The sequence below is a fragment of the Sinohyriopsis cumingii genome, chromosome 6 (assembly GCF_028554795.1).
Source record: "Sinohyriopsis cumingii isolate HCF-2022 chromosome 6, ASM2855479v2, whole genome shotgun sequence".
NCBI lineage: Eukaryota > Metazoa > Mollusca > Bivalvia > Unionida > Unionidae > Sinohyriopsis > Sinohyriopsis cumingii.
Genome location: NC_142966.1, coordinates 150,133,889 through 150,148,762, shown reverse-complemented (window position 1 = coordinate 150,148,762; position 14,874 = coordinate 150,133,889). Strand labels below are relative to the sequence as shown.

Here is a 14,874-nt window from a genome sequence, read left to right as displayed (position 1 = left end):
CTAAATTTAGGTATTGTGGATTCTCACACAAAGGGAAATTAACCTTGAACAAAATGGTACCAGACAAAGACCAAAAAATTATGTGTATCACTTCCATTAAGAAAAACAAACAAGTCATTTCATCTACTTTGCAAAAGTTTCATCTGCTTAATTAAATTGCAGTACTGTACCGTTAACTAAATAGGAATAAATCATCACAAAACTTAACATGTCATCATGTAAATGGAAATTTATTACTTTAGCAAAAAGGAAACAAGTTATTACACTCAGTCGCACTGGGGAGAGTTCAAGAGTTCTTGCTGAAAAACTTGATGTTGGGAAGACTCAAATAAACAACATCATAACAGATAAGGAGAATATTCTGCAGCAGTTGAGCAAATGGAAAGAGATTGATTCTAAATGCCAAGCAATGTTTGTACCAAGATTTCAGTGACATATTTTAATGGTTTTCACTGTTTCCCTTTACCCTCACTGGCGCTTCAGAGACCCCCAAATTTTTAATTTGACCCCCAGTACCGATATCAAAGTTTGTTTTTAATTCAGTCTGACCCCCAGTTTTGACATCAAGGTGATTTTTGACTCTCAGTCTTGCATCCCTAGGGGATACACTGGGTTTTGCAATGTGTATGCCAACAATACCCCACGCACACTTCATGCTTAAGAATCAAAAACTATTAATGTATATTCACTTGAAATAAGTCTATTCTTAAGACAGTGAGAATCTTGTAATAATTAATGTTACTTTTAAATAAAGATATTATATACTTTGAAGCTACATGTAGCTTTCTTACATGATACACATACACATACCTCTCACAAATATAGCATCCCTCTGGAAAGGCCACCTGTCTAATACAGCCACTTTTCCTGTGTTGAAGAAGTTGCCGTATAAGAGGGGGACCACTGTACCCATTTAATTCACAAATCTGCTTATAATGTGGGGACAAGTTGGTTCCCTTGTTTTTTTCTTAGAGAAAATACCAAAATGATTGATCCCTACTTGCTGAGCATGAATAAAATCATGGTCAAAATTGGTCAATAAACCTTGATATATCACTTGTTTTACTGTCAAAAACTGCAGTTATTGCCTGTTAAGTTTGTGATCAACATCAAATTCACTAACTTTGATAAGAAATATATTTTGCTAAATTTTCTTGTGAAAATTCACAACAAGCTAAATAAATGACAAATATATGATGAAATATTGATTCATAATAATGGTCATAATGCCTACTAGTGACAACATATAAAAAAGAAATATCAATTCAACAAGTCTTGTCAAGTGAAAGTCTTGTTTCAGTTTTATCTTTTCATTTGATTTGTGAGAAAGCTTGCCAGTAGTTTCTTGTGGGTCGGTGGTTCTTCCCAGGGTTTTCCGGGGTTCTTCCTCCACCATTAATACTGGCTGCCATGCATAGCCTATCATGTGCTGAAAAATGTCGTTAAACCCCAAAACAACAACATCATTTGGTTAACATGTAATCATCATAGATGTGATATGCCTTCTTGTATTCCCACTTGAACATCGAAGCATTCCTGTGAATATTTCCATGAGAATCTGTGACTTTCAGAAGTGTTTGTTGCATTGTCAAAATCAATTAAAAGTATCTAATCAAGTCAAAGGGTTGAATAAAAAATTTAAACAAGATATGTAGTCCTACCTGTAAAAGTTCTATTGGCCACAGTGGTGTAATAAAGTCAGCTCATTTCAATTTATAAGATGGACATCTTTAAATATTATTATGTAAGTAACAACATTAAGGTATCTTACATCAATCATTGGCTTATCCCAGTCATTTGGTTAGCAAGAGAAAAGATTGGGTTCATAATGGAGAAGTGAATTGCAAAGTTTGTAAGATTAATATGTGTGTAATAAGCATAAATGTTTGATCTATAGTTCTAAATTATGCATTTAATAATGTAAATGATGATTTGATGGCAGTTCATGTTTTGTTTTGATTTTCACAATATGGCTTTTACCAGTAAATCATTTGAATCACTATTTGGAACATCAAAAAATTTGAATCCTTAATTAAATACAAGATTGTTATCCCATTCTAATGTATGTTTGAAAAATCAATTTCATAAGTTGTTGTCATTGGCAACTCACCAAACAATACCATGACAGTGATATCAAATTTTCCAACAAGCTGTATGTTGATATTATTACCACTAAGTTGAACATTTAACCATTTTATTGTTTTAAAAAAATTGATGTTTAGTAAATCTGTGTTACAGTCCAGAGATGCTGAGGACAAGAAGAAATTAGTTGACAGCAAGAGAAGCAAGAGTGGAATCCCACCCCCAGTTAATTGTAAGTCTTTTTTAATAGTGACAAAACTACATGTATGTAATTTTAGTCTTTTGTTGGTTATTTTTATCTTCTGTTTTTTATTTTCTGTTTTTGTTTTCACTGTAGAGCTGAGACATTATTCAACCAAGATTCAATGGCAAGGTCAAAGGTTAGATGGCAGCATCGCTTTTATAGATTTAGTTACACATAGTTAAACATTAATCTCTTTCAGTAAATTACCAATATATCAGTTGTTTTGGGGAATGGATTTTCATATGCCTGCCATCAGATGAATCATTTAATGTTGCAGTGTTTTCTGTTTTTTACCAATTTAATTTTCATACAATAGCTCAAGTTCTTCACTGTCTAGAGTTACCAGACTTAATGGATTGCTTACAGTTGGGGGTGAGAAAGAAACCTCTCCATTTTGAGGTTCACAGGTGCAAGAGAAAGAAGTAAAATGGTTTCTGTAAAGTGTTTCGAGTTGTCCACCATCTACAGTTGTCATACTTTGTGGAGAGTGTGCATTTGAAATAAGAACCACATCAGTTTTGAGGTGAAAGGCCAAGGTCACTGATTAAAAGAAGATAAATGGTTTGCACATTATTTCTGCTTCGCATATCTTAACCCATTTTTTATATTTTATTATTTTCTTTTTTAAAACCAAACTTTGGGGGATAGCTTGCACCTGGGGTAAGGAGGAAGACGATTGATTTAGGATTCAAAATGATAATGGATACTGTGATTCAGAAAAAATGGCTTCTGAAAAATAACATTCATTCTTCATAAAAGATCCGGACCAAACTTGTGGATGGCTTGCAAATGAGCTAAGGGAGAATCCTATTAGTTATGTGATCAAAAGGATAAATGTCAGGGTCATTGACTGGCAGAAGAAACATGGTCTCTGCACAAAGATTTCAATTTTCAACAATATACCTTGACCAGAGTTTGGAGGGCTTAAACTTGATGTCTAAAAGAAGCCTGTTGATTATTGGATGAAAAGGTCGAGGTCATTTGCATTGTAACTTTCATTCTAGAGTAAGTTCCTTGACCAAACCTTCTGGATGGCTTGCACTTAAGGTAATAAAGAAAATTTATAGCATGCATGCCAACCATTATGCTTTTGGCATAATCATCACACATTTCTGTCACCAAATTAACTTTTACATGGATTATGATTTTTTGGTACATTAAAAAATAAAATAAAATAAAGCAAGAAAAAGGTGTCTACTGCATGAGAATAGCTTAAGAGTACTTTACTTATTTGCTGTTTCTAGCAACTGTATTTGACCTATTTCCAGGAAAATAGACAGGTTTCTTCAGGTATGAACTTTGCTTCACAGATTCATTTTATTGAGCTAGTTAGTAAACCAGTCTATACTTTTTTTTAAAAATGGCACCTGATGTTTTATGGTTTGAGTTGTGGATGTTATATGACAACAACTGTTAGAGCAGATGGATCTTTTCAAACTTCAAAACATGTCAGATCACTTCACAAACTTTTAAAGAAGAATATGAGAGTAATTCTGAGCACCTGACCATGATTATTGCAGAATTCCAGTACACGATTATTCAGCTAAGTTACACATGTAGACTAATTTAAACAAGTGCTGAATATAAATTTTGTGTTTATATTCTGGTTCTAATCCCTATGGATTTTGCCCTTTGTGACCAAGAATTTTGACCACCAGCAGAACCAGGTTAGTAGTAACAATGTATCTTTTTCATAGTGCTGTAATTCTGGCATGTAATATATTGATTACACTTTCTATGCCTAAATTACACTTTTCTGACTCTTATAATAGCAATAATTACACTTATATCTCTGGGTGGTGGTGGCTACGCATTCTGGGGTCTAAAGGTCAGAGGTCATGGTTATGGTTGGTGCACATTAAGTTTACTTCAAGACCGCATACCTGCACCAAAGGTCGAGGTCAGTAATCTCCCATGGCAACCATATCATACTAGTGCCTACATAGAAGACTGTTAAATTCAGTGCAAGCACATAATGTGTCATTAATGGTACTGCTGTTAAAATTGTGTTTGATTTTGTTCAAAAGTCAGTTCTGCACCATTCCAGATGTTTTGTAACAGGCTGTTTGTTGTTGTTGGATGGAGTCAGGCAGGACATGTGCAGACATTAAGTGATTATATATCAATCACCAAACCATTAAGATTGGATTGGCTTTTATGGGTTTAATGCCATTTTTCAACACATGATAGGCTACACATTCCATCTTGTATGTTTTGGATAATAATTCTTACTTTCAAGGAATTCTTAGTTCTTTGGCGGTAAGGTAAGAATAAATAAATTTGCCCACATAATCAAGTTTCTTATGTGATCAGTATTTTGCATATCTGGTCAAGCATGTGCAAACTCTGTAATATAATTTACATGTACATGAATACAATAGATTCTTCCTTTTGAATGTTTGACCTTGTCATCCATTTGTCGTCAGGTTGCATATGTAGGAATTAGTTATATAAAGACTTAGTCTTTTTTTCTTTCTTCAATGTTCTTGGTTAGAAGTGGACCTCAAAAACCTTGAAAAACTAATTTTAACATTAGAAACTTATAAAATCATTATAAAAGAGCCTTGATTGACATCAATTTTTTATATATAAATGTGATGAATGGCTCTACCTAGATCCCCACAAAAGACAGCAATGAAAGCATGTGGATTACTAATTAATTTTCATGTTATTTTTATTTTCATTTTATTTATAAACATACTCAAAGCATACTTTAAAAATTTTTAATAAATGTTTTGCTCACCATGGAGATAGTCTTGTAAATGCTTGGTCTTGAACCTCAAAAAAAAAATAAACCTTGATAAAACCTATTTAAAAAAATCTTCATATTTTAAAATTTAATTTCACTTCTAACCCTGATTATTCTAGACTGTTTTATTCCTCTTACATTTATGTGAATGTGGTGTCTGTTCTGTACTAACTATATTTATTAAAATTAGTGCATGATAATCATATCTACAAGACACTCATATTACCAGGAAACTTTGTTAGCTCCCTTGGCCACGATGTGCTTATGGTATGGCACTGCACCAGTAGCGCATCGTCCATCATCTGTTGTTCATCAATCAGTAATTGCTGTTTTCAGAAAAATCACAACTAATTTCTAGAAAATTTGGTAAAGACAATCCTCAACAAAATTTGACAGAAAGCATCCTGGCAGAGATTTTTAAACTTTTTACAAATTATACCAATCCATTGCTGGCATAGTTTTTTTCTTCAAGTATTACAACTGATGCCAATCTATTGATAGCATAGGGTTTTTTCAAGTATGTACAGATGATTCCAATCTATTGCTAGCATAGGGTTTGTTCAGGTATTACAACTGATGCCAATCCATTGCTAGCATAGTGGTTTTTCAAGTGTTACTACTGATGCCAATCCAATGCTAGCATAGGAGATTTTCAAATATGTACAACTAATGCCGATTTATTTTGCAAGGATAGGGAGTTTTTAAGTATTACAACTGATGCCAATCCATTGCTAGCATAGGGAGATTTCAAGTATTACAACTGATGCTGATCCATTGCTAGCATAGGGAGTTTTTAAGTATTACAACTGATGCCAATCCATTGCTAGCATAGGGAGTTCTTAAGTATTACAACTGATGCCAATCCATTGCTAGCATAGGGAGTTCTTAAGTATTACAACTGATGCCAATCCATTGCAAGGATAGGGAGTTTTTAAGCAGGATTCTGATCAGTGGTCAGATGTAGCTGTCATTGCTAACACATAGAAAGACCTTTAAATTTAGCACAAAAAAACTCACTTGAGAGTTTGACCAAATACTGAAAAAGATAAAAACTAGAGGCCTTGGAACAACTGTTTTCTTAGCAATAAATATGCAGTAAACGGTGGAATGAATATCAACATAAGCATCCTGTTTATCCAAATTTCTGAGCCAGCTATTTGTGCATTTGGCTTTTATTCAAATGTCAGGTGAGCAATCTTAGATCCACTTGGTCCTCTTTTCTGTGTTTGCATTTGTAAAGAAGAACCATCCACCAGTATAATTGGATCATTGAATTTTATATTATTTTACTGAAATGTATCAGTTATTAAAGTTTATATCATGTATTGCATGCAATTAGCAGAATATCATTGAATTTTATATTATTTTACTGAAATGTATCAATTATTAAAGTTTATATCATGTATTGCATGCAATTAGCAGAATGCCAGTGCTTTCCTTGATCAGAATTAATTAGTTCAGACCCTTTTGTGAAGGATTTTACACAACCTACATTGTTTTGTCACCATCCATAACCATTTGATTCTTCTCAACCAGATTGACATGCTACATGTCTGTGACATGATGCCCCAGTGCTAGGCATCACTATAAACTGCCACACTGCAGACATCGTAGCAGTATGACTGAAAAATTGTTAAAAGCTATGTTAAAAATCCAAATCACACACACACACTCAACCAGATTGATCTAAAGTCAGGTGGTAAATTCATGCTTATATACAATTTTGTCATTTACAAGCTTTTAATAATTGTCAGAACATTACTTCACAAAAGCTATATTGTCGAGACTGATTTATTCAGACTCATTTTATCTAATGTTATCCATTGCTTCAAAAGCAGCATTTTAAATTGCCATCAGCATGGTTATCCGAGACCAGACATTTTACAAAAGCTTGCTGCCATTTCAGTATATGCCAGTCCAATAATCAGATTTGTTTCCCTAAAATTTAATCAGGATGGAAGGAAAACCATTAGATTTACAAGACCAAAGAAATTAAAGATCAGAGTTGCTGGGAGCAAATGTTTAAATTTTAGGTCGATAGTCGATGGTTTATGTTGTAGATATTTTTATTTAAGGGTAGTGGAGTACTTGCCATATATCTATGGATAGGCATTATGCTTTTAAACAGATTCAGAGGTGTACATGGTACGTCCTTGAATATAATGGATCCAAGCCTCGAAGCTCAAGTCATAAATTGTTTATTGTTTAGTTCTGTAGGGTATAATATTAAAGCAATATTAAAAGGCTATATCTTCAGTTTCCTCATTGTAATGTGATCAGATTTGTAACATAAGCAGATGATTGAGGTGGTTAAAAGGTCAGAGGTCAAGGTCAATGGACATTTAATCACAGCATGTTATTAAGCTACAGCAAGATAATCCCCAGCAAAATGGCAAATTTACACATATTGTTCTGATTCTTCCACCATATTTGTGGAAGGGACATAGAGATTGTCACATTATGTCATGTCACAGAAATCACAAACTTGGTCTCCAATGTATAACTTTTGAAGGACTTGATGAAACAAAACTGTTTTCAACATTTCTGACTAAATTGAAGAAGTCATGCCTTGTTTAACTTGGAATCATTACCCTTACATATTGAATCACACATTCTTCAGCTGGACCATACAGGTGTTTTATGAACATAACTAAGGTTAAATTATAAAGCACCTGTATGTATATATGTGTGTGTGTATATATATATATATATATATATATATATATATATAAAGGAAAGCACCGGCAATATCTGAGTTAATAGATTAGTACAGGTATATACATTTCACATCACTAACTTTTGTTTGTATTGTGTATATATATTATATATATATATATATATATATATATATATATATATATATATATATATATATATATAAAAGATCACTAACTATATTTGCTAGTTAACTAACTTCTGATTCCTATATTCCCTGTCTATCTGTTTTGCATAGCTAAACCTGAGAGGGGCATACTGAAACCCTCCAGGTCCCCCATGAGGCCAGCATCTAACCTGCACCCTAAACATAATAAAAGTACTAAAACTATTCTGTTTACTAACAAAGCAACCGAGGGAGATACAAAGACCTTGACACGCTCTAAAGGTAAGTTTGTGTTGTTTTTCGTTTTGTCAGCACTGTTCTTTTTGCTTTTGAATATTGATATCCTTAGTGTAGCATCTATTTCAGGGGAAAGATAGTAAGCTTTTCTTTTGCATACTTTGTCAAGATTATCAGATTAAGTTTTAAGTTTTGCACATTTGGTTTGGGTTTTATTTACATATATGGCTTGGGAAATTTTTTTACTCAGGTCTTTACATGATGGAATATAGAACAGTGTGCACATATACTTAATTTCTTGACATGAAAGAAGGAAATCACATTTATCTACTTTCCAATGCACTGATGTTTCTGTAATTGTGATCGACTTGCCATATATATTTGCTTATAAGCCAAGTCAAACTGAAGATTGCACAAACCCAGGTCTGCCATCATTTGGTGCAACAGCAGATCTGGGTCTGTGCAGTTTGTTATGGGTAATCAGTAGAACAAATAGCATAGACCCTGATCTGCAGGCACATTATGCTATGGCAGATAAGGCTCATTGTTTGCAGTTTGACTGGATTTGTAAGCATGTATATGGTAATATTGTTATCCTAAACTTCTCTTAAGTTTGAGCAATCCATCTGGATATGCATGCCATCATAAGTAATCCTGTGTGATTCCTTCTACACTGTTGGAGATAGTAACTTCAAACTTTCATATATGACAGGATACACAAAGGGCTCTAAATTGTGTATACTTTTTCCCCACAAAAGTTGGGCAAAGTGGTGGGAAATGGGGAGAATGTGAGTGAAGGGAGATTAAACTTTAGAAATTGTTCAAAACCCTTGCTTAACCCATTTCATTCGGGATTTTATCCAAGTTGTACTTTATGTTATCATTTGGGATTTGATTCTTGTTGTATGTTTACTTCATTCACTACCATTTTGAGAAAGCTGTGTAATATGTCATCATTTTAGGTGTACTTTTATGAAGAAAAGGAAATAAAGGTAGTAGATACTGAAGTGCTGTGTAATGGAGTTACCACATTACTTTTTTTAAAAGGTGCAAAGTTGATTTTAAAATATACTTTTAAATTGTGCAGGCCAGAATGGCAGACAGGACAGATAAAGTAAAAAATGGCAATAATGTGGATATCGTTTTTATGAAAATATAGACAATTTTGCTGGGGAAATTAACATTTTATTTGGTGGTGATTTTGATGTTATATTCATCTAAATGAACTAAGCTGATAACTGGGTACTTAACTTTTATTTAAAAAATGTGTGCAGAAATATAAAGGGCTAACAGTACTGAGGGCAATGGCAATGATGTGGATGCCAATTTTGATGAAAATATAGATAATTTGGTTGTGGAAATTGACATTTTAGATGGAGGGAAACATGATCTTGATTTATCAAAAGTGGCCGAGTGGTCTAAAGTGTTCTCCATTACGGATCACTGCCATTTCACCTCTGTCTGTGTGGGTTTGAGTTTAGGATTCGGCCAGTGTGGGTATGTGAGAAAGCTTGCCAGTAGCTTCTCGTGGGTCAGTGGTTATTCCCGGGGTTTTCCCAGGTTCTTCCTCCACCATTAATACTGGCTGCCATGCATAGCCTATCGTGTGCTGAAAAATGGCGTTAAACCCCACAACAACAACAACAACAACGACTTATCAAAATGAAATGAGCCTATGATAATTATTTTATTTGTGTTTTGGCTAAGGTGTGAAGGATGATGGAGATGTTATAGCTTTTACAGTATAAAATGGATTAAAAATGATTTTTTTTACTAATCCTCAGAGTGAGGAAGTATAAAATAATAAAATTACTTATTGAAGTTTATGAAAATATGACAGAATTGTTGTGTGACTTTGTTTTTTTCCCCAAGATGTTGAACTCAAAAATAGGATTCTGAAAATCGGTGACATATTTCATAGATGAGAACCTGACCATATTTTTACCTTGATCATTTACCACTATACCTTTGTGTCTGCTTGATAGGATATACTAATATATTTACCTTTCTTAAAACTCAGATCACACCAGAATTGATAGGAAAGTTAATTTTTACATATTTCATCAAAGTTAAAGTGCCAGAAACAATGCAAGAGTAACAAAAAATTATCACAATGCTGTCCAAATTTTCAATACAAAAGAATTTTTTACTGCTATGATAATAATTATATATGGCATTTCTGTTGGTGTTTTACCATCTGGAACAATTTGATGCACTGAAGAGAACACAGTAGTAACATATATCAAAAATTGATACGTATACAATTCTGCAGCCAGTGTTTTAATTTGTATCAGTGTTTTTGTTGTTATGCTTTCTTTCTGAATCAGACTCATAAATGAACACATCTCTGACTCTTGTACATCTGTGACACCAGCTGTGAAAAGTATACATGATCTTGTGACTCTACCTTGAACCTGCTCACATCTTTCTGAAGGCCTCAAAATATCCATATCTGTAATTGATATGTCTTTATAAAACTTATATTAAATTGTTTATGGATTTTTTTTGTACACACATGCTTGGTGCCTCTATCAACAGGCATCAACATGTCCCGTTAACTCTTATATTTATTCCATCCCTTTTTCTAGATCACCTGTCTTTTGATGACGGGATCTTTTGCAAGAATAAGTACCATATTATTTTCATGTAAAATTCTAATCCCATTGCAAACTGCATAGACTCAGATCTGCCATTGTGTAATGCACCAGCAGAACAGGGTCTATGCAATTTGATAAGCATATTAGTAGAACAAACAACAAAGACCAAGATCTGGCAACACAAAATTTGCTGTTGAACAGACTCTGTCCACTCTCTTTCATGTTACAAGATGCACCTAAAGGGCACAGTTACCATGGTGACCTAGTGGTAATGGAGGCAGGAACCATGAAAAGGTGTGGGTTTTAATTTTACTGCCAGCCTGGGCCAGCTAGCCTGATGTGTCCTTGGGCAAGTTATTTTACTCCAATTGCCAGGGCACTAAATAAGCAACCTGTGCTGCCTTCACCAAAAACCCCAAAATGCCTGTTTGTCTGTTACCGTTTCCTTATCAACATGATAACATTAGTTCTACAAGATGTACATTTTCCAAATTTTGTGGATACCATGTACTTGGGGTAAAGAAGAAGCCTGCTGAGTTGGGAGTTAAGAGGTCAATAGTTAAGGTCACTGAAAGAAGGAGAAAAAATTCTGCAAAATATTAGTTGCATGTTGCACACAAGGAACAGACTTTATGGATGGTTTGTACTTAAGGGTAAGAAAAAAGGTTATTGATTTTGTGATCAAGGTCATTGTAAATATGTTATTTGCACAATAATATTAGTTCAACATCACATACCTAGACCAAACTTTGTAAAAAAAAATATTTTGCAGTTGGGGAAAAAAATAAGCCTATTGATTTGGAGTTTTAAAAGATCAAAGGTCAAAGTTAATGTGATTAGCAGAAGAAAATGTGTTTCGCAGAATAACTGTTTTTTAGAAGTTACTTCCATGGCCAAACTTTCTGATGACTTAGATTCTGGGGTCTACATGTCTGGCATTATGCTCATGGTAACTCTCATAAGAAGAAAATACTTTCTGCACAGTTCAGTACAAAATTGCATACCTTTTTAAAAATGTGTGGGTCATTGAGACTCATTTTCAGTAAACGTCAAGACAATTTTGTCCTTCTTGTTTCAGTATTGAGGGCTGTTTAACATGGGAATAGTGTATGTGTGTGTGTATGTATGTGTGTGTATATATAATTTTTTTGGTAACTCCTGGTACATGATTTTATCTAATTTTTATAATTTTTTTTCTTGGCTGTAATGTGTACAGATTATCTTTAGTTCAGCCTGGCCTACATTTCTTGAATATAGTATGACAAAGGACTTATAAGTAGATTTTAATAATAAGACTTAAAATGTTGCCTGTGGAGTAATTTCTCAGTGACAGATGGGATTTCTACATTTCCAGAATAATTCAGTGGCTTCCCATTGGTTGCTTGAGTTTGTGTGAATATCCTTAATTCTTGTTCAGATCAGTAGTATATGCTGTCATGTGGGGTCCATTGCAAAGTACAGTCGCAATATAGTGTATATAAGGAGAAAGTTAAGCAGTCAGATTCATTCCGATTTTTGGAGTCATTCACACTTATTGTTTTAACTGTTGTAAGTAAGTCTGCAGACTTGTTTTATGTTATGACTGTAGATATTTTTTGAGAGGAAAAACATTTGTTTGGACTGTTCGGTGGAAACAGATGGTGCTCATTTTTTGGACTATAATATTATTCTGGTGCTGTTAAAAATTATTTCAAGGAATTCTGCACAATGCCATCTTGACAACATCATGGTTCCTGGAGGACCAGTTCATTTCTGGTATTAACATTTATAACAGAAAGTTGTAACAGAAAATTGGGGACTCATCCAAGATACAAATTTCAGAGAAATTTCATTTGTTTTGAAATTTAAATTCATTTTATTTTGGAATTATCTTAGTCCCTAATCTTTTTGACTTTACATAGTGAAACCAACAGTGTCAACTAAAAAGGAGAACTTTATTTTAAATCGTAGCCAAGAACAGAGAGTCCTTGAAAAAGGATGACTTGCTCCAACTTGCCAGACAGTATGATCTTTCAGAGACAAAATCATCTTTGATAAAACAAAAATAAAAAATATTTTGGTTCAGTATTTGGTTGAGAAGAATATTTTGGAAAAAAGTGCTTTGGGTATGATTCGTTAGCTGGACTCTTGACTCAGACCTGCGAGTTATAGAATTGAAATTAAAATATGAGAATGAAATGAAGTTAAGAAAGCTTGAGCTTGAAAAAGAGCCAAGAGAAACAAATACAAATGCAACTCTGGAAGGAAAAAAGAGAGCAACAAATGCAAATTCAAAAAGAGGAAATGAAAATGCAAATGCAGGACAAAGAAAGAGAAATGCAAACGCAGGAAAAGAAAAGAACAGCAAATGCAGATACAAAAAGAAGAAAGAGAGGTGCAAATGCAGGAAAAAGAAAGGCATACAAAAAGAAGAGTTGCAGATGAAATTGCAGTTACAGAAAGAAGAAAGAGAGGTGCAAATGCAGGAAAAGAAAGAAAGTGGCAAATGCAGATACAGAAAGAAGAAAGAGATGTGCAAATGCAATTCAAATTAAAGAAATAGAACTGGAAAGCATGAAGCATCCCACTCATGACAGTTCAGATTTTGATGTTACAAAAATTATTAGATTGGTACCTCCTTTAAGGGAAAAAAGATGTACATCAGTATTTTTCACATTCGAATAAATAACAGAGCATTTGAAATGGCCAAGAGTGCACTGGACTTTATTATTACAGAGCGTACTTATCGGCAAAGCTTAAAAAGTTTAACTGTCAATATACGCAAGTGCTGACATTGCCATTCACATTACACTTATTGAAACTCGTGCTTTAAACTTCTAGAAACCCCTGCCTACTTGATCCCCACCATCAACCATTGTATATTTGCCATTAGAATTTGTCAGTAACTTAATACAGCAATATCCCTATCACGATAATATAATTTGGCTTATTAGAGGTGAAATCCTATCTGCATACTGTCATTGAAATTACTGCCATAGGTGGATTATAGATGTGTATCAGTTTTCACACCTATTTATCTACCATGTTATGGTCTGTCCATGTGATGTGTTCTTGAGGCCACTCACGTTTGTTATGATAATTTGATTAACATTATTGTCCTTGTTTTCTGTCACAGATGCTCATGAAAGTGGCACCTGTGACTGTAATAATACAGGTAATATTACAGGTATTATTTACACACTCTTAGGATGATTTATAACGTTAGAAAATCAACAGTATGCTCTGTAGATATTTCTCTGAAGTCTCTTGGAGGTCTTTGTAGTTTTCAATTACCAGATGAAAATATAGACTGTAATACTTATTCAGTAGTGGTGACAAATTTATGACATTGGTTTATTTAAAGAGTTTTGCAGCTGTAATATACAAGTGTCAGTCAGTAAAATTTACTGCAGGATGTTAATTGAGATATCTAATATCAGTGATGTAAATTCAATTGCTGGTAGTTGCTTTTCATTTTGTTACACTCCAGCACATGCATGCAAGTATTCCTTCCATTGTTGTGGAAAAAATATGCAGACCTTGATCAAGTGGCATGCTGTATGCATGCAGATTTGGATTAGTCCTTTGGTATTGAAGAATGTAGCTTACATTTTTGCACCAATGATTAACCACTAGCTCAGAAAGAAAAAGGGTAAGGGAAGGGGTTGGAGGAGATTTAATTCAAGTGAGATAGCACAGTCTTTAGCTAAATTCCACAGCTTTTGTGCACGGGCCAGATTTTTATTTCTGGTAAATTAAAACATTTGGTGTATTAGGATTTTATCCTGGATCCCCTTGACAGAATTCTTAATCCTAGTAATTTAGACTGCTCTGGTGGCCTAAGTGAGTAGGGCATCCACCTCGAATGCGGGAGGTCGCAGGTTTAAGACCAGCTGAGTCCTACCGTAAACTTATAAGAATGGTATCTACAGCTGCCTTGCTTGTCGCTCAGCATCAAGAGGTTAGTGTTAGGACTGGTCGGCCTGATGTCAGGATAATCTGACTGGGTGGGATGTGTCTGCAGCATGATGCCCCAGTGCTAGACATCACTTATAAACTGTCATACTGCAGACAACGTAGTGATATGACTGTACATTTTTAAAGCTACATTAAAAATCCAAATCACACATGGCCACTGGAGTGGCCTGGGATAAGGAAGAAACCA

General features: G+C 34.1%; 1 protein-coding gene across 3 annotated transcripts in view; it reads left to right on the top strand.

The window, feature by feature from the left end:
* LOC149798257 (uncharacterized) overlaps positions 1 to 14,874 on the top strand; it is a 298,006-nt gene that overhangs the window by 150,332 nt on the left and 132,800 nt on the right. For 2 of the 3 annotated variants that reach the window (XM_089963390.1, XM_089963391.1), the window contains exons 10-11: positions 2,239 to 2,314; positions 8,029 to 8,178. In XM_089963390.1, the coding sequence (XP_089819516.1) occupies positions 2,239 to 2,314; positions 8,029 to 8,178 (226 nt within the window). The remainder of the gene's footprint in view (positions 1 to 2,238; positions 2,315 to 8,028; positions 8,179 to 14,874) is intronic. The other variant, XM_089963392.1, reaches the window with a different exon arrangement.